Source organism: Giraffa tippelskirchi, chromosome 9 (assembly GCF_054371585.1).
Source record: "Giraffa tippelskirchi isolate mGirTip1 chromosome 9, T2T-mGirTip1v1.2.pri, whole genome shotgun sequence".
NCBI lineage: Eukaryota > Metazoa > Chordata > Mammalia > Artiodactyla > Giraffidae > Giraffa > Giraffa tippelskirchi.
The window spans coordinates 140,679,790-140,703,855 of record NC_137283.1 but is presented as its reverse complement, the minus strand read 5'-3'; the positions used below and the strand labels follow the sequence as shown (position 1 = coordinate 140,703,855).

The window sequence follows — 24,066 nt, the reverse complement described above, 5'->3', positions numbered from 1 at the left end:
TTGTGGAGTTGCAAAGAGTTGGACACAACTGAACACACACACACCACAGCAGACCAGGGATAAGGTATGGTGTTGTCAGTTAGGTGTATCAAATGCATTTCAACTTAGGATATTTTCAATTTATGGTGGGCTTATTGGATGTAACCTATAAGGCGAGAAAGATCTGTACTATACTTCAGACAGTTAGTCCTTACAGCAATCCTAGCAGTTAGATATTTATTGTTATTCCTCCCATTTTACGGGCTTCCTTGGTGTTTCAGTGGTAAGTGCCAAACAGGAAGTGCAGGTTCAATTCCTGGGTCAAGAAGATCCCATGGAGAAGGAAATGGCAACCCACTCCAGTATTCTTGCACGGGAAATTCCACGGACAGAGGAGCCTGGTGGGATACAGACCACGGGGTTGCAAAGAGTCGGATATGACTTAGCAACTAAGCAAGCATGCATGCCCATTTTACAGATGAGGAAAGACCAGGAATTAAAGGTTATTACACTTTCCCACCAACACAGGACAAGAATCTAGTTCTTTGATTTGCCAAACCTCTCTTAGCTGCAATGGTAGAGTCCTGAACTCAGTGGTAAACTCAGATCCAAAAACACCTCACTTTTATCATGTGCTATAGGTGCTAATGCCCTTTGCCTCTCTCAACAGCCAGTTGTCAGCAAGCTCTTTCTCTGCTGATTACATCAACACAATAAATACTGAATACTATTCTAATCAAATATTGCACTCCACAAAGTTAATTTGACACCTATTTAAAATATCAGACACATAATTGTTATTGAATTGTATGGCAATTACATAAAGCAGTTCCAATAAATTCTGTAATCTGTCCCCAAATAATTATCCTATATTTTCTACTCTCATTTTTTAATTTTGCAGGATCTACCATTTCCTGATATGATGTCCTATTTCTTTTCCCACTTCCTTTTCTTCTATCTCTTCCAAACACACTCACATGAAATAAAGTATGATGAACCTGGACTGTGTTTCCCAGTGGCCTAAACTCCATGTTCCCCTGAAATAAGATCTTTCTGTGCTTCTCCTAGGACACCTCATCTACTTTCCTGGTCTTCTCTCTGGATGACCTAGAGGCTGAAGGAGTCAAGAATCAGGCCTTGCTTGAGAAGGTTACAGAATCAGCACTGGGGGATCAACACAGCAGTGACCTCCAACACAACTGATGACAAAGTAGAGCTAAAAATGAACTCTTAATTTCTTTCATTTGTAATCTGGGGGTCTTGGAGCAAAAAATATTAGAGAAAATAGTTTAAGAATGAAAGAAAGGGAGAGATTTTTCCACCTAAATAATGGTGAATCAGGGCTCCCCTGGTGGTTCAGTGGTAAAGAATCCGCCTGCCAATGCAGGAGATGCAGGTTCAATCCCTGGGTCAGGAAGATGACCTGAAGGAAATGGTAACCTGCTCCAATATTCTTGCCTGGGAAATCCATTAGATAGATGAACCTTGTGGGCTACAGTCCATGGAGTCGCGAAAGAGTTGGACACAACTTACTGATTAAACAATAATAACAACAATGCTGAATCAATCACCTTTTAAATATTCTTTTACTCTTGAATCTGTTCTAAACTGCAGCAGACAAAAGAAGAAAGTCACAGATTCATAAGGATAAAGAGAATGTAAGAGGAGACAAAGCTGATGGACAACATCAACAGTCTTTTGGAGGTTGGAAAGCAGATGGAAGCATGATAACAGACTTGAGAAAGATGCCACCTAAGCATCTATGATAAGAACTGAGCCTTCTCACCCACTCAGGGCCCCAGAGAGGCTCAGAACCTGGCACTTCCAGGGAACCCTTAAGGCAGCAATGAGATTCATGTGGAGAATTGGCTGACTTCTGTTCACTGAGCTGGTAGAATTTTCCCTGGTCCCACGTCCCCTCCCATAAAACCAGACAACCCTCCTCCTCCCCACTACACAGAGACATACCGGAAAATGGAAAGGAAGTAGTTCCATACCAGAGAACCCCAGTTATGGCAGAGAGGAAGGGTGATGCAAAGAGCTGAAAACAGGAGTCCAGTTAGCTGGTTAAGGAGTAGGACCCACCAGCCTCTTCCCTCTACCCGGTTTCCAAGTGACGGCAGTCATGAAACACACCTAGACAAAAAAAAAGTAGCTGAATTCTTCTCAGGAGACTGAAGTTGTCGGCAGCTCTATTTTGACCCAGAAGAAAGTCGTACTTAGGACGAAAACTATGAAACTTACATCACAGAAGGCAGAGTAAAAAACAACCTAGGATCTTGGGGACGTCATTGAATTTCTTGATCAAACTATCCCTGAAGCCCTGCTTCCCTCTCAACACTTCATTACACTTACCTGGTAGCTGCTCTATGGCCATTTATGACATACCTTCAGAAACCACTACCACAATTTCCACTGTATTCCATTTGCTGGAGTAGTCACAAGCCTGCCTAGATTCCAGAGGAGGCAAACAGAACTACCACTAACTCTAAGAACTGAAGTTAGCGAGTAGTCAACCCTGGAGGCCCCAATGCAGCCTTTCTTGATATAGGACCTGTGCTTAGTGTACTGCAAATTCACTTGTAACCTGTGGAAGGAGCACTCCTAAGGAACCAAGAGTTACTTCAAAGAGTCTAAGAAACCATATGTGTATCAAACATTTTCTGTGGATAAATGATGTGTCTTGTATACATAAATAACTGTGCTATTATCATTAAAGCGTAAGTACTGCTCTTACAAGTCATAAAATGCAAACTTTTAAAAATCTTTGCTTCAGTTGTTCTTTTTTTTGTATTTTGTACCTTTTGTGTTATGTATTTTCTTAATCATGGATATTGAAAGTACAATTGACACGTGGAGGAAATATTCTTTATGCTTAAAATGGGTGGTCATGTCTTCCGAATTGAACGTTACTGTTTTCATATTCTACTGTAAGTCAGAGGATCTCTGAGAAAATGGTTAGAATGCAGTCCCACTGCCTGCCAGATCCACCGTCACTTCTGAGGCAGCTCAGCTCTCAAACCCTATGACAGCAGCTCCAGGTTATAAGTCTTCCCTGCCCCGTTGGCAGCCATCACTGATGGGATGAGGGTGCACAGCTGACCCAATCAGTGCTTAAACTGGCCAATGACCTATGGGATAGTCTGGCACAGTAAAGACAAATTGTGCTACTCAAACTCTTTTATATTAAGCATTTTAATTTAGACATACAGACATTCAGCATATGACACAGCCAGCGGCAAGAACTGGCACTAATAAATCAGAGGAATAGGGAGCAAATTGACGCTTAAGGAGAAGCTGTGAATAGAGAAAAGATAGAGGATGAGTTATCTAATTGGAAGCAGGAGGGGAAGCAAATAGAAAGAAGTGGATCCAGGAACACAGATGAGTGCTGTTGACAGAGATTCTCTAAGGCAGGGGTCCGCAACCATTTTGGCACCAGAGATTGGTTTCATGGAAGACTTTTTTTCATACACCAGGGCCAGCAGCGGGGATGGTTTGGGGATGATTCAAGCACATTATGCACTTTTTCCCCCATTATTATTACATCAGCACCACTTTAGATCATCACTCATTAGATCCCTGAGGTTGGGGGCCTCTGCTCTAAGGCAGTGAGGAGTAATTCTATCCCAGTGAGGAGTAATTCTATCCCACAGCTGCCCATCAGAATCAACCTGGGAGATGATACTTCAGTGGAAATGCTTGGGGCCCCACCCCAAAGTATTCACTCAGTCTGCAGAACATTTAGATGTTGAAAAAGTTACAGAAGTCACTCTGATGCTCTCTGGTTAGGAGTTCCCCCAGAAGTCCTGCTTTGGTGATGTCTGGGTCGCCAATTTCAGGGAGTTATTTTATCTTTCCAATTGCCCAGTTCTCATGCTCATAGTTAACCCCCCTTACCCAGCAAAGAGTCTCCATTCCTTCTAACCAGAAGTCTCTCACTACAAAGTCTCTCACCTCCCCACTGCAAGGGGAAGTGCAGATGTCAAAAAAATTAAGCCTTTGGTTGAGTCACCTAAATAAAAGCTACAAGAGAGGGGTTTCCATACGAAAACATCTTCCAAAACACATGTGGTCATTTCTAATTTCTCATCATACAAGGCTCCCAAAGAGTGGTTTTCTTTGAAGAGTTATTTATAGCTTTTGTTAAGGAAAAGGAAACTCCAAGATTATCAGACAATAAATAAATTAAAAGTACATGCCTACCATTCTCTTGACTTTTTTAGATATTCGAGGCTATAAATTAGTGAGGTCAACATGCATGCCACACAGAAAAGCAGGCTTGTTCCTTTGCCATCACATATATGTTTGTATTTTGTGTGTCAATACACAGGCTTTTCTCCCCCTCATTGTCTGAAACCATAGGAAGCAGCTCAGACACCAGGGACTTCTGGGGATGCGAGCGTTTGATTAAGACAAATTCCTCAAATCAACATTTCTGTAACCTATTTTTAAATTGTTCCTCCAGCAAACAAAGGAATGTGTGCTTGGATGTTCTATGATGGGAACTTATGGAAATTTGAGTTTGCAGAAGTGGTGACACTAATCAATTTTACAATTAACAGTCATCCACTCTGAAGATAATAAGCTGTAATTATAGACTGTTTCATATAATCTCAGTATACAAAATAGCACTGCTGTGGATCTTACAAATTAAATACTTCATAATGAGTGGGATTTATCAAATTATTTCACATGTTTTATACAGTTCTTTGTAATTCACTATTATTAAGACATGCACTTAGAATCATTTCTTCGGTCTTTAAGGTTCAAAGTAATGTCCCAACCCTTTCTAGCTTCGGGTCCCAATACTCCTCTTTCTTCTTTAAGTTACTTGCCTTTCTCTACCCTTGCAGGCATAAAGAACTGCACCAATAAAAGTCCTTCTGGATCATTCTCCTGCTTTAAGGCAATCTTCATTCAGTTCACCCCAGAACAATTCATCATTTTTGCACCTGTATCCCTATGTCATTTATCCAAAGGTTCTATATTTAATATACATTGTGCAAGTTACTTGCTTCTCTTTGAGAATAATAAACCCTAATGCCTAGCACAGTGACTTGAATAAAGTAGATACTATACATTTCTGTTGCATAACAGAAGAAATGTTTGTGTACAATTGTTTATAATTTCTAATTCCCATCTGCCTATTGTCAGTGACACTCATTACTGAGATGATTAACTGAAATGCAGTTTATGGCCAAGAGAAATTATTTTAACTGTGAATTTGGATCAAATCAAATTTATGATTTTGAATTTTAAGACCATGATACATATATTATTTCCAAGGATCTGACCACCTTGAATCTAAGGGAAAATATATAAAACTGTATTATTACGGATATGAGTGGTAGATAAAAATGCTGCTCTGCTAATTTTCTCAAAATAACTAGATAACCCCATGGATATTTTTCTGGAAGATATATCTCAAATTCTAAAACCATTATGGGTTTGAAATTGCTTTTGATACTCACCAAGAAGACATTAAACAAAGTAACAAATTGAGTAACTCTTTTCACCTTCTGAAGTTTTAAGGAGGTCTTTGACTATGATCAACCTCCTCTCAAAAACCTTCCATCAGACATGTGAGTTACCCAGATTGTTTTCCTTTTAAAATTGCTTCAATTTCTCATGCAAAGCTTTTACAAAGTCTGTAGATTGTATATCTTATCTGTTTTCTAAATGCCTAATAATTAGAGAAATCTGTATGCAGGTCAGGAAGCAACAGTTAGAACTGGACATGGAACAACAGACTGGTTCCAAATAGGAAAAGGAGTACGTCAAGGCTGTACACTGTCACCCTGCTTATTTAACTTCTATGCAGAGTACATCATGAGAAACGCTGGGCTGGAAGAAACACAAGCTGGAATCAAGATTGCCGGGAGAAATATCAATAACCTCAGATATGCGGATGACACCACCCTTATGGCAGAAAGTGAAGAAGAACTAAAGAGCCTCTTGATGAAGGTAAAGGAGGAGAGTGAAAAAGTTGGCTTAAAGCTCAACGTTCAGAAAACTAAGATCATGGCATCTGGTCCCATCACTCCATGGGAAATAGATGGGGAAACAGTGGAAACAGTGTCAGACTTTACTTTTTTGGGCTCCAGAATCACTGCTGATGGTGACTGCAGCCATGAAATTAAAAGACGCTTACTCCTTGGAAGGAAGGTTATGGCCAACCTAGATAGCATGTTTAAAAGCAGAGACATTACTTTGCCAACAAAAGTCCGTCTAGTCAAGGCTATGGTTTTTCCAGTGGTCATGTATGGATGTGAGAGTTGGACGGTGAAGAAAGCTGAGTGCCGCAGAATTGATGCTTTTGAACTGTGGTGTTGGAGAAGACTCTTGAGAGTCCCTTGGACTGCAAGGAGATCCAATCAATCCATCCTAAAAGAGATCAATCCTGGGTGTTCATTGGAAGGTCTGATGTTGATGCTGAAGCTCCAATACTTTGGCCACCTCATGCAAAGGGTTGACTCATTGGAAAAGACCCTAATGCTGGGTAGGATTGGGGGTGGGAGGAGAAGGGGACGACAGAGGATAAGATGGTTGGATGGCATCACCGACTCGATGAACATGGGTTTGGGTAGACTCCGGGAGTTGGTGATGGACAGGGAGGCCTGGCGTGCTGCAATTCATGGGGTCGCAGAGAGTCGGACACGACTGAGCGACTGAACTGAACTGAACTGAATAATTAAAATCTCAACTTAGGTAATAATAGAGGCAGAATTATGATCATCTATATATATCAAAATCAAAATAATTCTCAGGTCTCTATCGATATTCCTGAACCTTCACCTAAGTTGCAGAACCTAATCCTCACCTGCTTATTACACGTTTCCAGTCCAAACACTTCAAGTCCACCATGTCCAAATGTACTTCCCCTAAAACCAGCCTTCCTGCTCTACTCAATTTCCCTACCTCTGCAAACACATTTTTCTCCCAGTTACTGAGGCCATACCATAATAGCTTTTGACCATTTCTCATTTATCTTTTGTTTTCTCTCATATGCATGGTTTTGTGGATTCATCCCTCAAAAGGTGTCCTTTATCTATGGTCAACCTGTGTTGTTCCCATGTGCTCAGCATCCTTCTCTTAGGGAACTATCCCTTTCCTATTTGAGGTGAGGCTGTGAAGCACAGGTCCTACACAATCCTCACTCAGAAACAAGCATATGACCCAGAACATTCAAGATATCTCATCCCTCTGGCAAATGCTATTGATCAGAAGGGTCAACTTATGCTGCAAGTGGAGCCAATCAGAGTTCCTATCTTAAAATTCATAATTAACATTAATAATCAATTATATATAATTAATGGTATATAATTATATATGATTAATAATATATAATTCTCTACTAGTATTGCTAATCTAAGAGTAGATGCATTTGCAACTATCTGCAGGCATCTATTAATATATGCAGGAAATCTATTTACAGTAGAAAGAGAATGAGAAAGAACCAAAAAAACGCATCAGAGCCAATATGGCAAGGTAGTGTTTAAACGACAGTGTTTGAGTCCCTGGAGCCAGCCATGCCTGAAGTCCATCCTATCCCTGGACTTGCCAATTAGATGAGTCAAATTTCAAAATCCTGACTTACCCACTTTCTGGCTGGGTGAACTTAAACAAGCTCTTAACTTTTCTGTGTCTTTCTTACCTCCTTTATGAAATGGGAGATAACATTAATACCGACCTCACAGGGTTATATGAGGATTAGCATAATAAAGGCTCAATAAATGTTCACAGTGACAATGAAGTGCCAGTGAATTCTGATATCCTCTCACAAAATCATGCCTTGCTAATAATCCGTGTCCCTCTGCCTTCCCTTGGGTCATCACCCTCATCCATCTCATCTTTCCCCCTCTGAATATCTGTAGCTCTAAGCCTACAAATTCTGCCTCCTCTATACCTCTTCCAACCACAAGGCCTTTCACTGATCTTGTCCTCCTTGAGATTCTGTATCATTTTCAGTTCTGTACTACAAGCTGCAACATGCAATCATAAATACTCCTGTATTGTTTCAGGTGGGTCTGACTAATCCAGTTAGAAAGTGAAGTTTTGGGGTTACATTTTTTGGGCATGTCCCCTACCAGTGTTAAGCACGTTATAGGCATCAAAATCATTATATTTAACAGGGCCCCATCGTAACACTAATCATCCCTACTTTTTAAATTCTGCAGTTTTAAGAAAATATTTCTCCAAATTAAGAAAACTTTTACTGCAGTTACCTAATGGTGATGCAAAAACTCAAGTCTGTGAGGTACCTAAATCTCAAATGACAAAATAAGACAATAAGACAATTTTAAGGGAGTTATATGTTTTTATTACATAAACATTATATTCCTTGTGGGAGCTAGTCTTACAAGTTTGTTTCTCGATTTCACAGAATGTCCAATATCTGTAGAAATTGTCTACGAATAATTTATGAAACAAACATTCCTGGTACCCCCACCAAAAAAGCCCCATTGTTTACATTTTCCAACCAGATTCCTGAGAAAAATAATAGGTTTTGTTCATTTTACAGTGTAATACACAAATTTGTTTTCAAGATAGAAAAAAGGACAGACTTCTAAAATGAGTCTCCTTTTGTTTATAAAGTTCTATAAAAATACATTAAGTAGGTTCATATGTTTGTCCTTTGACTTAATATTCCAGTTTACCAGAAACAAACAAAAAACAATAAACAGAGCTATGCAAACCACATTAATCTTGAAGTAATATAATGTCAACATCATCATGAACACCTTGCAAAAGTAGCTCTCCTGAGTATGTAATAATCTTCCTTCGTTTTGCCGCTTTGAGAGTCCCTACCAGTGCTTCAAAGAGGTTGGCACACTTGTCATCTTGGAAGAGGACCCCAAATTTCACACTTAATTTTCCATCAGCATCTAATTAAGAAAACACAATATTAGCCAATGCAAAGTCTGTTTATTGCCACCATGTATGGCAAATACACATCAACTTTCATATATATCTGGAAGTTAACCAACATCACAATGTAACAGTCAACAGTCAAAAATTCAGTATAACTTCTTGCCAGCTTCAAAAAGGAATGGAGTAAATGCAATGTGTAGTATATCTTCTAGCCTTAGTATCATCTGTACAAAGAGTGGAGTGAGAACTAAGAAATATTAACAAAAAGTGAATGTGTTACAGTGCTCATATAGTGGACCATTCCTATCTGTCTCAATATCGATTTTTTTTTAAAGGTTTTTTTTGGTGTGGACCATTTTTAAAATCTATATTGAATTGTTACAATATTGCTTCTGTTTTATGATTTTGTTTTTTGGCCACAAGGCATGTAGGATTTTAGCTCCCTGATCAAGGATCGAACCTGCACGCCCTGCCCTGGAAGGCAGTCTTAACCACTGGACCACCAGGGAAGTCTCTAAATTTCAATTTCCTAATTGTTAGTTGTTGAATCAGTAAAAATAACAAATACAAGAGAAACCCCAGATCAGGAGCAGTATTTCTCTAAGTGTGTTCTGAACATGCTCAGAAACCCCAGGAAAGGAATGGTGACCACAAAAATGAAGAAATCTTTATTTACCAGAATCCCTATATTATTTAGTTTGAAGGCCAGTTTTTAACATAAATGCTAAAAATTAAAATAAACACTAAAAAGAAATGAGCTATCAAGTCATGAAAAACCTGGAGGAAACTTAAATACATATTAGTAAATGAAAGAAAGCAATCTGAAAAAAAGCTATGTGCTATATGACTCCAACTGTGGGATATTCTGGAAAAGGCAAAACTATGGAAAAAGAGAAAACAAAGTAAAAACATCAGTGGTTTTCAATGGTTAGGATAAGGGAGGGGTGTACAGGCAGAACATAAAGAATTTTTAAAGCAATGAAGACACTCTGTGATATTATAATGATGGAGACATCATTACACATCAGTTCAAACACACAGAATGTAGAAAACCAAGAGTGAAATGTAATGTGAACTACGGACTCTGGGTGATAATTCTATGTCAACGCAGGATCAATCCTAGAGATCAAACCAGTCAAACCCAAAGGGAATCAACCCCAAATATTCACTGGAAGGACTGATGCTGAAGCTGAAGCTCCAATACTTTGGCCACCTGATAGGAAAGAAAGTGAAAGTGAAAGTTGCTCAGTCGTGTCCGACTCTTTGCGATCCCATGGACTACACAGTCCATGGAATTCTCCAGGCCAGAATACTGGAGTGGGTAGCCTTTCCCTTCTCCTGGGGATCTTTCCAATCCAGGGATGGAACCCAGGTCTCCCACATTGCAGGCAGATTCTTTACCAGCTGAGCCACAAGAGAAGTCCAAGAATACTGGAGTGGGTAGTCTAGCCCTTCTCCAGGGGATCTTCCCAACCCAGGAATCGAACCGGGGTCTCCTGCATTGCAGGCGGATTCTTTACCAACTGAGCTATTAGGGACAGACTCATTGGAAAAGACCCTGATGTTGGGAAACACTGAGGACAAGAGGAGAAGGGGTTGACAGAGGATGAGATGGTTGGATGGCATCACTGACTCAATGGACATGAGTGTGAACAAACTCCAGGAGATAGTGAAGAACAGGGAAGCCTGGCATGCTGCAATGCATGGGGCCACAAAGAGTCGGACACAACTTAACAACTGAACAACAACAACAATGCAGGGGCATCAACTGTAACAAAGGTACCCCTCTGGTGGAAGATAATAATAGGGAAGACTATGCATGTGTGGGAGCAGAGGGTATATGGGAAACCTCAGTACCTTCCGCTCAATTTTATTGTAAATCTAAAACTGCCCTTAAAAAATAAAGTCTTTTTTAAATTAAGGTAAACAAAAGGTGGATCTTTGGTTAAAAGTCAATACGAGGAAGTCTCAAAGGTAATCAAGGATACTTCCCCAATGTTAGCTGAATCCTTCGATCTACCTGGCTGAACATTTCACCCCATCCTACTGCAATGCTCCAAGTTCTTCCCTCCCTAAGCTGTACCCCCTGTGAAGGAGATGGCCATCACAGTGAGAAGGGTTCTTGGGTTCCCGTGCTCCTCTGCTAGAGCTTACAGCTTAATAAACTCCCACTGTGGGTGTAGTGAGTGCTGGGCACTAGAGGCAGGGAGAAGGAAGTATAGAATCACTTTCTAGCTATCAAAGAAATGATTTCCCCTCCCACGAGGAAATAACCATTCGCATAGTAGGTAGAGCAACAGAACAAAGAGGAACATGATTGTTTATCAAGACCAAGATGACTCTGGGCTAGACCAGGAAGGGAAGATTTCGTGAATGGTGGTTATCTGTTCTGGACTTTAGAGAAAGAAAGTAAAGAAAGTGAAGTCGCTCAGTCGTGTCAAACTCTTTGCGACCCCATGGACTGTGGCCTACCAGGCTCCTCCGTCCATGGGATTCTCCAGGCAAGAATACTGGAGTGGGTTGCCATTTTCTTCTCCAGGAGAGCTTCCTGACCCAGGGGTCGAACCCAGGTGTCCCACATGGCAGGCAGACACTTTACCCTCTGAGCCACCGGACTTTAAGGGGAGTATAATACAGAGCTTTAAAAACAAAACAAACAAAAACCCTGACAGTCCTCAGCCAAAATTTTGGCCATCCGCTAGTTGCTTGGCCTGGGAAACCTGCATAAAAATTCCCTAAGCCTGACTCCTCATCTGTATAATGGGGATCTTAATACCTCCCACACTGTATGGTTGGGGACACAGTTCTGAAGCACAGAGCAGTGTTTAGCCCATGCCAAGCACTAGATCAGTGATCACTGGTTCAAATATGAGTGAAAGAAATGGGAGAATGTGCCAAGCCATAGGCACAGGTGAAACAAGTTAAGTGTCTAGGGGAACAGTGACTAATTTACTCAGCTCAAGTAAACCATCTAAGAGAAGAACAAGGAAATAAGTTGGTAATGGAAAATAGGGAGTCTGATCATGCTTGGCCTGGAAAGCCAAGATGTACCTATTTGATTCTTTCACTTCCAGCAGCACAACCCTTTGTGGGCAGTGAGAACCTTTCACTGATTACAGGAATCAGTGCAGCTGCTGGGTAACCTGGTTGATCCTTCAAGCTCTCTGAGCTGCAATTATTTCATCCATCAACAAGGGTAAAAATATCCCTTTTGGAGTTGTTGCAAGGATTAAAACAGACAATGTAGGTAAAGTCTTTTATAGCATGCCCAGTCTATGGTAAATTCTCAATTTAGGTTAAATTTTTTAAAGCCACCAAAGGCAGAAACCCTGCTGTAATCTTGGAGTTCTCCTGCCCGCTAACCCCTCAATCTGACAAATGTACGAGTGATGTCACCTTCTTTGTATCTTCTGTTGCTCTAGCCTTCCCTGCCCATGGACAATTAATTCCTTGGTTCAGGCCCAAATTGATTCTCACGTGGCTAACTGCCAGTCTCCTTATGAGACTCCTTCTCTATTTTTACCCTCAATACATCCTCCACATTCATACAGAATTTAAAATGTGGAAGAAACTTTGTATGATACAAGCTTAATTGATATTCTTCTACTCTAATCTTGCAATGGCTCCCTAGCACCTTTAAGATAGAGTGAATAAGATTCTTCATCCTCTGGCCCTTGCCTCACCTCTCACCTGGCCTCCTGCCATCTCATTCCATGCATCTTGTGATTCAGTCAAAATGAGCAACCTGCTGTAATCCAGGGTGATAAGAATCACCTCCCCTGGTAACTTTGCCCACACTGAGCCATCTACCTGGCATCCCGATCCTCTTTTCTAGCTAAATTCTTTTTCCTTCAAAAATGAACTCAAATGTCACCTTCTCTGAGAAGTCCTCTATGATTCCTTTAGTCGAGTTAATAGCGCTTCTTAAAAAATGGAATGTATATCAATCAAAGCATTCACCATTAATTACAGTAATGAAAGCTACCATTTATTGAGTACTCAGTATGTTCCTAGAACTGTTCAATGCATTTTACAGTCATTAAAACTCACTTAACCATTTTGTCAAAGATAAGACACCATTGATTGTAAGAAGCACCATTATTTCATGTTCCAATTAAACTGCCAATTTAACGATAGCATACCATGTATCATAAAATAATCCTAATTTTAGAGATTTTAAAGTGTGAAAAATGTGTCTCCAACACTCACTGAAATAGAGTAGTATCATTATACAAATAAGGAAACCAAGGCACAGAAAAGTTTAGAAATGTGCCCAAGGTCACACAGCAGGAATGTGGAAGAGCTGGAATTCCTTCCCAGAGTCTGACTCCAGAGCACACGATCTTAATCACTTCCCAAAACATGCTTCCAATTTATCTGTCTTCTCACTACCTAAAAAGGGCCACAGGGCTGAGATAGACTTTTGTTTATTTTCCCATCTCCAGCACTTCAGCACAAAGGCAGCATTCAAGGTACATTTGTTAAAGAATTTAAATCTCCAAATAATCTTGATCCACTTAACTCTTTTCTATAGGATAAAAATTAGAAATCAAGAAAATCAGAGATACCAAGGGAACATTCCATGCAAAGATGGGCACAATAAAGGACAGAAATGGTATGGATATAACAGAAGCAGAAGAGATTTATTAAGAAGAGGTGGCAAGAATACACAGAAGAACTATACAAAAAAGATCTTCATGACCCAGATAACCACGATGGTGTGATCACTCACCTAGAACCAGACATCCTGGAATGCGAAGTCAAGTGGGCCTTATGAAGAATCACTACGAACAAACCTAGTGGAGGTGATGGAATTGCAGTTGAGCTATTTCAAATCCTAAAAGATGATGCTGTGAAAGTGCTGCACTCAATATGCCAGCAAATTTGGAAAACTCAGCAATGGCCACAGGACTGAAAAAGGTCAGTTTTCATTCCGATCCCAAAGAAAGGCAATGCCAAAGAATGCAAAAACTACTGCACGATTGCATTCATCTCAAACACTAGCAAAGTAATGCTCAAACTTCTCTAAGCCAGGCTTCAACAGTATGTGAACCGTGAACTTCCAGATGTTCAAACTGGTTTTAGAAAAGGCACAGGAACCAGAGATTGCCAACATCCTCTGGATCACTGAAAAAGCAAGTGAGTTCCAGAAAAACATCTACTTCTGCTTTATTGACTATGCCAAAGCCTTTGACTGTGTGGATCACAATAAACTGTGGAAAATACTGAAAGAGATGGGAATACCAGACCACCTGACCTTCCTCCTGAGAAACCTGTATACAGGTCAAGAAGCAACAGTTAGAACTGGACATGGAACAACAGACTGGTTCCAAATCGGGAAAGGAGTACATCAAGGCTGTATATTGTCACCCTGCTTATTTAACTTATATGCAGAGTACATCATGAGAAATGCTGGACTGGATAAAGCACAAGCTGGAATCAAGATTGCTGGGAGAAATATCAATAACCTCAGATATGCAGATGACACCACCCTTATGGCAGAAATCGAAGAACTAAAGAGCCTCTTGATGAAAGTGAAAGAGGAGAGTGAGAAAGTTGGCTTAAAACTCAACATTCAGAAAACTAAGATCATGGCATCTGGTCTCATCACTTCATGGCAAATAGATGGGGAAACAATGGAAACAGTGAGAGACTTTATTTTTTGGGGCTCCAAAATCACTGCAGATGGTGACTACAGCCATGAAATTAAAAGACACTTACTCCTTGGAAAAAAAGTTATGACCAACCTAGACAGCATATTAAAAAGCAGAGACATTACTTTGCCAACAAAGGTCCATCTAGTCAAAGCTATGGTTTTTCCAGTAGTCATGTGTGGATGTGAGAGTTGAACTATAAAGAAGCTGAGCACCGAAGAATTGATGCTTTTGAACTGTGGTGTTGGAGAAGACTCTCGAGAGTCCCTTGGACTGCAAGAAGATCCAACCAGTCCATCCTAAAGGAAATCAGTCCTGAATATTCATTGGAAGGACTGATACTGAAGCTGAAACTCCAATACTTTGGCCACCTGATGCGAAGAACTAACTCACTGGAAAAGACCCTGATGCTGAGAAAGATTGAAGGTGGGAGAAGGAGACAACAGAAGATGAGATGGTTGGATGGCATCACCGACTCGATGGACATGAGTTTGAGCAAGCTCTGGGAGTTGGTGATGGACAGGGAAAGAAAGCTGGTGTGCTGCAGTCCATGGGGTTGCAAAGAGTCAGACACAACTGAGTGACTGAACTGAACTGAAGTGATGGGATGAAAAATGAAAGGCTTTAAAGAACTCTATTTTAAAAGAAACAGATAAAACTAAATTCATCAATCTATTCATCAAATTCATAGTTTAGATCAGTCAACATTATTCCAGACATAACATAAATAATTAACCTTAATCTGTCAGTAGACAGCGTATCTCCATAAATGCTTTCCAAGTCAATAATTCATCTATTACCCTGAATAGGTAACTCAAGAAGGCCTGGTGAAGCTGCAATGTTCAAAATATTTTCATCCTTATACAAGTTATGATAATTACCTTACAGTCATCTAGGTTGTAAACCTGCTTATTTTGAAGTGTAGTCTGCCAAGTATTGGGATGGCCAGTAAGTTCATTTGAGTTTTTCCATATGATGTAATGGAAAAACCTGAATGATCTTTTTTGTCAACCCAGTATTATTCTATATAAAACTTACAAGATCTTATAAATCAGTGTTACCACAATAATAGATAGACAGACTGATGATAGATAAAAATGCTACAAAGAGATTCCTAGTCCCTTTCACCATGAAAAGATACAAGAAGTCTGAGACCTAGAAAAGACTCCAAGTTGACCATGTTGACACACTGATCTCAGACCTCCAGCCTTCAGAACTATAAGCAATAAAATTTCTGCTGTTTATAAGCCACACAGTCTGGAGTATTTTGTTACAGCAGCCCAAACAGATTGAGACAGACTCCCATTAACTGTGGACAAAACTATAATTCGAAAAGATACATGCACCCGTATGATCATAGTAACACTATTTACAAGAAAATGTGGTACATACGAACAATGGAATACTGCTGCTGCTGCTAAGTCGCTTCAGTCGTGTCCGATTCTGTGCGACCCCATAGACGGCAGCCCACCAGGCTCCGTCGTCCCTGGGATTCTCCAGGCAAGAACACTGGAGTGGGTTGCCATTTCCTTCTCCAATGCATGAAAGTGGAAAGTGAAAGTGAAATCGCTCAGTCGTGTCCAACTCGTAGCGACCCCATGGACTGCAGCCTACCATGCTCCTCCATCCATGGGATTCTCCAGGCAAGAGTACCGGAGTGGGGTGCCATTGCCTTCTCCGACAATGGAATACTACTCAGCCACAAAGATGAATGAAAAAATACCATTTGCAGCAACATGGCTGGACCTAGAGATGATCATACCAAGTGAAGCAAGTCAGAAAGAGAAAGACAAATACCATGTGATATCACTAACATGTGGAATCTAAAATATGACACAAATGAACTTATTTACGAAACAGAAACAGACTCACAAAGAGAACAGACCTGTGGTTGCCAAGAAGGAGGTGGTGTGAGGGTTTGAGTTTGTGGTTGGTGGATGCAAACTATTATACATAGAATGGATAAACAAAAAGGTCCTACTGTATAGCACAGAGAACTATACTCAACATCCTATGATGAACTATAATGGAAAAGAATACATATATAACTGAATCACTTTGCAGTATAGCAGAAATTAATACAATGTTTTAAATTAACTATACTTCAATATATCTTTAATGAAAAGTATTACCCTTGTTGTTTCATGTCACAAAGTTTGCAGTAATGTTACATAAGCAAAAGAAAACTACAGGGGATGTTTGATAATAATGACAATGGAATTTTCAAAGTACCTCTTGTTATTTCTAATGATTTGTGATTCATAAGTAATCACAGCTATATGTAAGAAAATCAAGCTATAATGATGACACAACATTGTAAAGCAATTATCCTCCAATGTAAAAAAAAAAAAGCTACAATGACAGGACAACTCTTATAAGGTACTTTTTAAAGTTGTTTTTCACTTACATGATACAATTTTAAAACTTTGGGGTCCATTATCCCAGTCATTGCTGAATACATCTATCACTCTTACATTTTTTAAAATGCTCCCCAACCTATTACATGTCTGGTCTAAGATGTACAAAATATTAATACTTACAGTTACAAGCATAAGAGTTGCATTCATTACAATTTAGGAAAAGGGCACTAATACTACCCATTTTACATGTCTCATACTTCATGGCAGCTGCTTATATGCTGCCGAGGGAAAAGCTGACTTTTTAAAAAAACTACCCAAAGGATGGGTTCTTATAGTTATATATACATAAATACCTGATTATACAAAATTCAAAAGTTTGAAGAAAATAAAGACAATGTATTGCAATTTCAATGAGTCCCTAGTCATTTGGCAATTTGCAAAATGGTGGCAGGGTAAAGCAGAAAAAAAAATGAATTTTAATAGTATGACAAAAATTCGAACAAGATTCAATTACAAGATTTCAATGCAGCTAGGTTACAGATGTACAGTGATTTTCTTTCCATTCAAAGGATAACGAAATAACTCAACCATTCTTTGCATAAGAATCACAATACTCCACTAGCTCTGTGTCTCCAGAAATTACTTCAGGGCTGAGAGCAGTTAGCTGACAGCTGCCAAAACTTTTAGGCTTCTACCAAGAGTTTGGAGAAGGAAATGACAACCCACGCCAGTATTCTTGCCTGGAGAATCCCATGAAAAGAGTAGCCTGGTGGGCTACAATCCATGGGGTCCCAAAGAGTGGGACACGACCGAAGCAATTTAGCACAGCACCCAAAGAGTTAGTCCTTCTTGCTCTAAAGCAAACTCAGAAGAAACACGGTATCTATCATATAATACTTACTTTTTGAACCAAGACGATGAATTTCCTCCACTAAGAGTTTAACTTCATGATCCACATTCATTGCTGCCTGAGGGAGAAAAAAAAAATCTGTATTATTAGTTTCTACATTCCATTAAGCATATCTTGCCAAATCCAAGGGCCTTTGTTTTTTTTCATGTAGCATTTGTCACTATTAATTTACCATGTCCCTCTTCCTAAAAACTCTTGTGTGATGTATCTCCCCCAGGTAGAGTACCTCCATTTCCCCCATCTTTATAACTGCCCTTGTGGGCAGTCCCACTCTTACTCCATGCAGTCTACTGGGAAGAATGAAGCCATTCTCCTTGCACCCACTATTAACTCCAAACCCAAGCTCTGCCTGGCACCAAAAACACAAAGGTGAGTGACACAAGAACTCATGAGTTCCTGATGAGTTCCTCAGGGAACTCATCATCCAGAAGCAGAGAAAGGCCTGGAATGACTAGCAATGGGACAAGCTCTCTTTGAGTCGCAGGTCCAAGGCATTAAGAGAGCTTGAAGGAGAAAGCCATAGGTTTCAGGGAGGTTCCTGGGGGAGGAGTGGACCAGGTAAGTAGTTGGGAAAAGCATCAGGAAGAGACTAAGCAAAAGCACAGAAACAAGGAGAAACCGCAGCATACCTGGGGCAAGCCTTAAACTAGGAGCTGGAGGTACCAGGATAAACCGGATAAACCAACACAATCCCTCCCCTCTAGGAGCCCCGAGGTGAAAAAGGAGGTCCAGGAGGACCCCTCCAAATGCAATTTCAGTACCATGAGGTCAGTGCAATGATGACTTCCGGGTCACAAACACTCATGCTCTTCCCCCAACAGTTCGTAATGCAATATGACTTCAATGGAGAGCCTGTGATGAACACCATTCATCTTCGGATGAGGAAGGAGTTCAGGATTAGCATAGCAGCTGGCCGAGTTCCCTTGGCTCATGAGGTCCTCCATTGGCTGGGTTTGTGCCCATCATTCCAGCCACCTCACATCTATGCCCTTGAATGCCCGGTTGCAGCTACACGGCACTTCTTTTCATTCCTCAAATGTCGCCTCACTCTCTTACGTCCACCCTTCACAGGTACTGCTTCTTCTTCAACCCAGCTCTGACTATTCCTCTTTCTTGGAGTTAACTTTCACTTGTCCAACTGAGATGCAGCTTCCTCCAGGAAGCCCTCCCTGAAACTCCGGAGTAGGAGTGTTCCCCCGAGTGTGTTCCCACAGTATTGTGCATTCTGTTCATTTCACTTGATTGGAATGACCAGCTTCTTGTCTTTTATCACTAGACGTGAGCTCCTCTCTGCGGGGATCTGACCGTTCTGCTACCGCAGGACCCCGTTTGGCACCAAGAGTCGGACTTCAACAAATAATTGGCTGGCAAACAGGAAAATGAGCAAAGGCATGAGAGGGGATGAAAACACACCTGTGGGAGTTATTGCCAGGGAGCTGCTGATTTCAGTGAGGCACAGAGAGGAGCTCTAAGGGGAGGAAGTGGACTCAGAAAAGGAAGCCTGAAGGGGGAGTGGCAAACAGCTACAGAAAGTGGGAGGAGACAGATACCAGCAAGAAACAGGGAAGCCGCAGGTAGAGCTGACAGAGAGAAACCCAACTCTGTTGGAGCAAAGAAGTAAAGCAGGAAAGGAGGAAGAATAAATTTCTACAAGAAGGAAATAATTTACACTGGAAACAGCAATATGAGGGTGAAAAGCATGGGCAGAAGAGGCATCAACGCAGTCGTGTTTTAAGTTTTCCAAATTAAAAAAGGGATGAAAAGAGTTGGATGGCCTGAATGGTTTACTTTGGGGTGATGATTTGGAAGAAATAATTTTATTCAGACAGATCATAACTAATTCTTGGTAGCTTTTAAAAAACAAGAATGACATCTATGTTTAAATTATATTGATCAGGACCCCAGATTTCTAATAGTTAATAATTAAAAGCACCACTACCATCTGCTACACTTTTGTGTAAATCTTATAATTTAAGAAGCTTATATTGCAACAAGATGGGCTTCCCTGGTGGCTCAGTGGTAAAGAATCCGCCTCCCAATGCAGGAGATGCAAGAGACAGGTTTGACCCCTGGGTGGGGAAGATCCCTGAAGTAGGAAATGGCAAAAACCCACTTCAGTGTTCTTGCCTGGGAAATTCTATGGACAGAGGAGCCTGAAGGGCTACAGTCCACTGGGTCCCAAAAGAGTTGGACAGGACTTAGCAACTAAACAACACTGCAACAAGATGCAACATCTTAGGTTAATGCAGCTACATAAAACCCAGTATCAAAAATTAGTGTCCAAATGTGAGAACTTTATATTTATTGGTGAAATTATAACATTGTATTCAATTCAAAACACAGTTTAAGAGAGACATTAAAACGCTAAAATATAACCAGAGGACACAACTGAAAGACATACCATGAGACTAGTGGTAGCGAAAAAAACCTGTTAAGTCAGTGTGGTGAATAGCTGTCATTTTCCCCCTGCTCAGCACCCTTTCTACCTTCTGGAGCCAGCAGTCCAATTTTTTTTTTTTTTTGATAGAAACGTTCCTTCCTTGTTCTTATCTCATGGATCTTGGGTGGAGCCTCATTCTGGACTCCAGGAATGGTTCAAAGTCAGAGTAATTGGTTTGGAGCATAGGATAGGTGATCCTATCTTTAACAATGGGGTCAGCCCAGGAATTTTGTCAGACTGCTAGTAAAATGACACTCTCCTACTGGGCTCTAAGATTAAGTTTACAGCTGGTATATAAATGGCTACCATGTGAAAAGAGCATGCCAGGAATAAATCCAGCACAAAGAAAAATTCAACCATGCATCAATGATTGAGCCTGTATATGACCTTGGATTTTCCTGTTACATGAACTAATCAATCTTCCCTGGTTTTGCTTAACGCTGATTTGAGTTTCTGTCACTTGCACTCTAAAGAATCTTGACTTTTAAAGTTAGCCTAGAGACGACCTGCTGCTTTTAAAAAAAAGTAAAACTCCATAGGTACTCATGTGAATAGTCTTGTTTGCGTTACCATATTGGGTAGAATAGATGGGTGAACAGAAAGGCAGATTTGGAAGCCATAAGAGAAAAAATTTCTCTAATAATCAAACCTGTCTAATGGTGAATAGTTTGCAGAAGTAGTAAGGATCTGTGAGGGCTGATGAGGAAATCAGCCCACATTGGACAAAAGGGAAAGGGAAATGTCCAAGGGGATTACAGTCTTCTCTAATTCTCAAATGCTTTGATCTCCTCCCACCCAGAATATTCATCTCTTTCATATCATTTTCCATTCCTTCCACCCACCACCATCCACACAGTCATAGTTCTCCTTTAATAATGAGACTCAAAGAGGGAATCCCACACTTAAGTAGTGTGAATACGTGCACCACATTAAGCAGATGCATGTTCATCTTTTAAGAAGGAAGGCAACCAGAATTTCCTTATAATTAATTACACCTGAGGCTCCTTATCTGTGCTTATTCTAAGAACCTTGGAAAGTATTATTTATCCCTATTTTATGGATGATGAAACTGACTCAGAGGGGTTTCCCACAATTAAATGCTGTTTTTACTTCATCATTTTGCCTCTTCTGCTGCTTTGGGGTGGGGCTGTTTATTATGCAAATGAAACTAAATGTAACAGTAAGTTGTATTTGTGTGAAATATTTGAGTACTAAGAATCCTTAAAAAGCGAAAAAGTCTCCCTGCGCTGACCCTTTTGAGTAGGAAAATGACAGGCTTAAAAACTAATGCTAGCCTACATAACCTGGCATGGTTTATTTCTTTGATTATTTAATGAGGACAAAGGAGTATAAAATATTCTGCTGCACAAACCTCAGAAGGTCCACGACATTTTTTTATGAGGACAGAAGCCTGGGGCTGGTGCAAGCAGCAAGATCAAGAACAATGAGAGGCCACGGGCAGAGCAAGTCTAAGGGAAAGAAAGAGCCGGGTCAATGGGAGGCTCACGGGAAAGATACGGCAGATGCTAGCTGAGCCCTCTCATTGTGACAGAAACCAATTAGGCACTGTGCGTGGGAACCACAAAGAAAGCGGAATGTGGGAGGACTGGACCATATGCTGAAATGCTCCACTTTCAGTAGGCACTTGAGGATATATTTAAGGACCCTCTTAACAGTTTTGGAATTTTTTTTTATTTTGGTTGGTTTGTTTTCTTAAGTTTGGAGGCAATACTTGGAGATTTTCTAAAGTCAAGGAATAAGCCTACTCGAGTGGGGACATCTGGGAATGGGGAGCCACCTGTCCACACTAGGGCTGGCCGCTCTTTTCCCAGCCCTCCTTCACAGTCCCCGACAAGCAGCTGGTGCAGGTCAAAGAATGACTGGGTTCCTTCCCGCCTCCTCGCAGGCGCGCACACTCCATATTTGGTCATCCCCGAGCCAAGTTGGGAGCTGGCCCGGAAGGGGTCCCAAGACCCTGTCCCCCGCAGGCCATCAGAACGGTCATCACCGGCACCGCTGCAGAGCTGGGGAGCGCGAGGCTCGGCCCCTGGCTCCCGGGCGCACGGCGGGGTCCGAGCGGACTCCCGGGGAAGGGCAGCATCCGCATCCCGGAAGCCTTTGTCTCCGCGAGGCCCGCGCTCCCCAGCGGTCGGTGCGCCGCAGGCGCGCCTCGAGAGCCGGCGCCCAAACCCAGCGACGCAAACGGACCCGGCTTGGGGCTCCCCGAGTCGCTAGTGTCTTCTCACTACCCCCCACCCCGTACACAGAACGGGGAGCGTTCTGATCCGCACCCGCCGCCCGCGCCCGCAGAGTCCACTGCCCTGAAGCCACAGAATTCCTCGGGGGGAACCTGGCCCCTCACTGCCAGTCTGTTCCCGCTCCTTTCTGTGGAACTGGCTCTCCAAGTGCAAAGCCGGCAAGTTGCTCCGCGGTAAAAAAAACAAAACAACAACAACAACAAAAACATAATCTTTATAAACGCTGCTAATCTCCCTGCCCGGTCTACCCCTGGACCTGCAAAATGTCACGTGAGCCGAGTACGGAAGTCTGCCCGAGAGGTGGGGACGCGGGGGCGCGCCCACGCGGTCCCCAGCACCTGGCTCAGCCCAATGCCACTTATACCCTCCAGGCGCCTTAGCCCCCTCTCTTCCCGGTCTTGGCTCTCCAACCTCAGCCCACGATCCCCTCCTCCGGCTGTTAGACCTCCCCCGGCTACCCTAGTCCATCCTTTCTACCTGGACGCCACTTCCCAGGGCGGTCACTCACCTCTCTGCCTTCTGTTCTTTTCCGAGAAAACGGGCAGCGTCGGTGCGGGCTGGTTGCCTTCTTCTACGCAGTGGGGAGGAAGAAGCCGAGGAAGGAAGTGACTGAGGCAAAGAGAAAGGCTGGTTGGTGTGCAGCAGGCGGAGGGCGAGCGGGGGGAGGGGGGAAGAGTTTCAGCTCTCAGGAATGGAGCCGCCCACACTCCTAGGGACTAACCTAGGAGGAGGCGACTCTGGAGCGGAGACGCCAAAAAGGGGGCAGACTCCGCACAGGTGGCGGAGCGCTGGAGGCTTCTAGGAAAACGCATTCAGAGCTCCAATTACCGCCACCTTTGCCCCGCGGCACTCGGAGCCAAGGAGCTCCAACCCCCGCATCTTTTCCTGGAAATTGACTTCCTGCCAGGATCTCTCTCCTAACGCAAGAAAAAAAGCTCCCCCAACGTGCAGAATGCTGAGATCTCCTTTGCCTGCGTGCTTAGTCGGTCTGACTCCTTGCCCTCACGGACTGTAGCCCGCCAGGATCCTCTGTCCAGGGAATTTGCCAGGCAAGAATACTGAAGTGGGTTGCCATGCCCTTCTTCAGAGGATCTTCTAGACCCAGGGATAGAAGTGGTGTTTCCTGTGGCTCCTGCATTGGCAGGCGGATTCTTTACCACTGCGCAGAACTTAAGCCCAGGGCAGGGGGCTTTCAGAAAGCTACAAATATGAGAGCAGGGTGGTCTGATTGGCCAAAGAAAATGCAGTTTTGAAAACTGCTTTACTGCAAAGAAACTTTACTTGGATAAAGCTATTATAATTCTTGGCCCTAGGTCAGTGTAGATTTCTTCCCCTCTTTATTCATTATTTCCTACATGTAACCGCATAATTCAATCATTTTATTCATACATCCTTTATTATAGTAACTGTTATTTTAATCTCTGAGTGTGTGTGATGTTTGCTCTACTTGGTATCCTTTCAAAAAGGAAACCAAGCCCCTACCAAGAGAACTGACCCGAACTATTCCTAGGACAAAGGTTGCACGAATGATTTCCCCCAAAGTTCTCCCCCAACCCCTGTAGCTGATTGGATTAAGAGTGGTCATGTGGCC

General features: G+C 41.9%; 1 protein-coding gene across 1 annotated transcript; it reads right to left on the bottom strand.

Annotated features, from left to right (window-relative positions):
* Positions 1–8,279: 8,279 nt before the first annotated feature.
* On the bottom strand, positions 8,280–23,055 carry ABRACL (ABRA C-terminal like). The gene is made up of 3 exons (XM_081526692.1): positions 22,984–23,055; positions 17,769–17,835; positions 8,280–8,867 (listed from the first exon to the last, which is right to left on the bottom strand). The coding sequence occupies exons 2-3, from the start codon at positions 17,827–17,829 to the stop codon at positions 8,683–8,685; spliced, it is 246 nt and encodes an 81-aa protein (XP_081382818.1). The 5' UTR covers positions 17,830–17,835; positions 22,984–23,055; the 3' UTR covers positions 8,280–8,682.
* Positions 23,056–24,066: the final 1,011 nt, after the last annotated feature.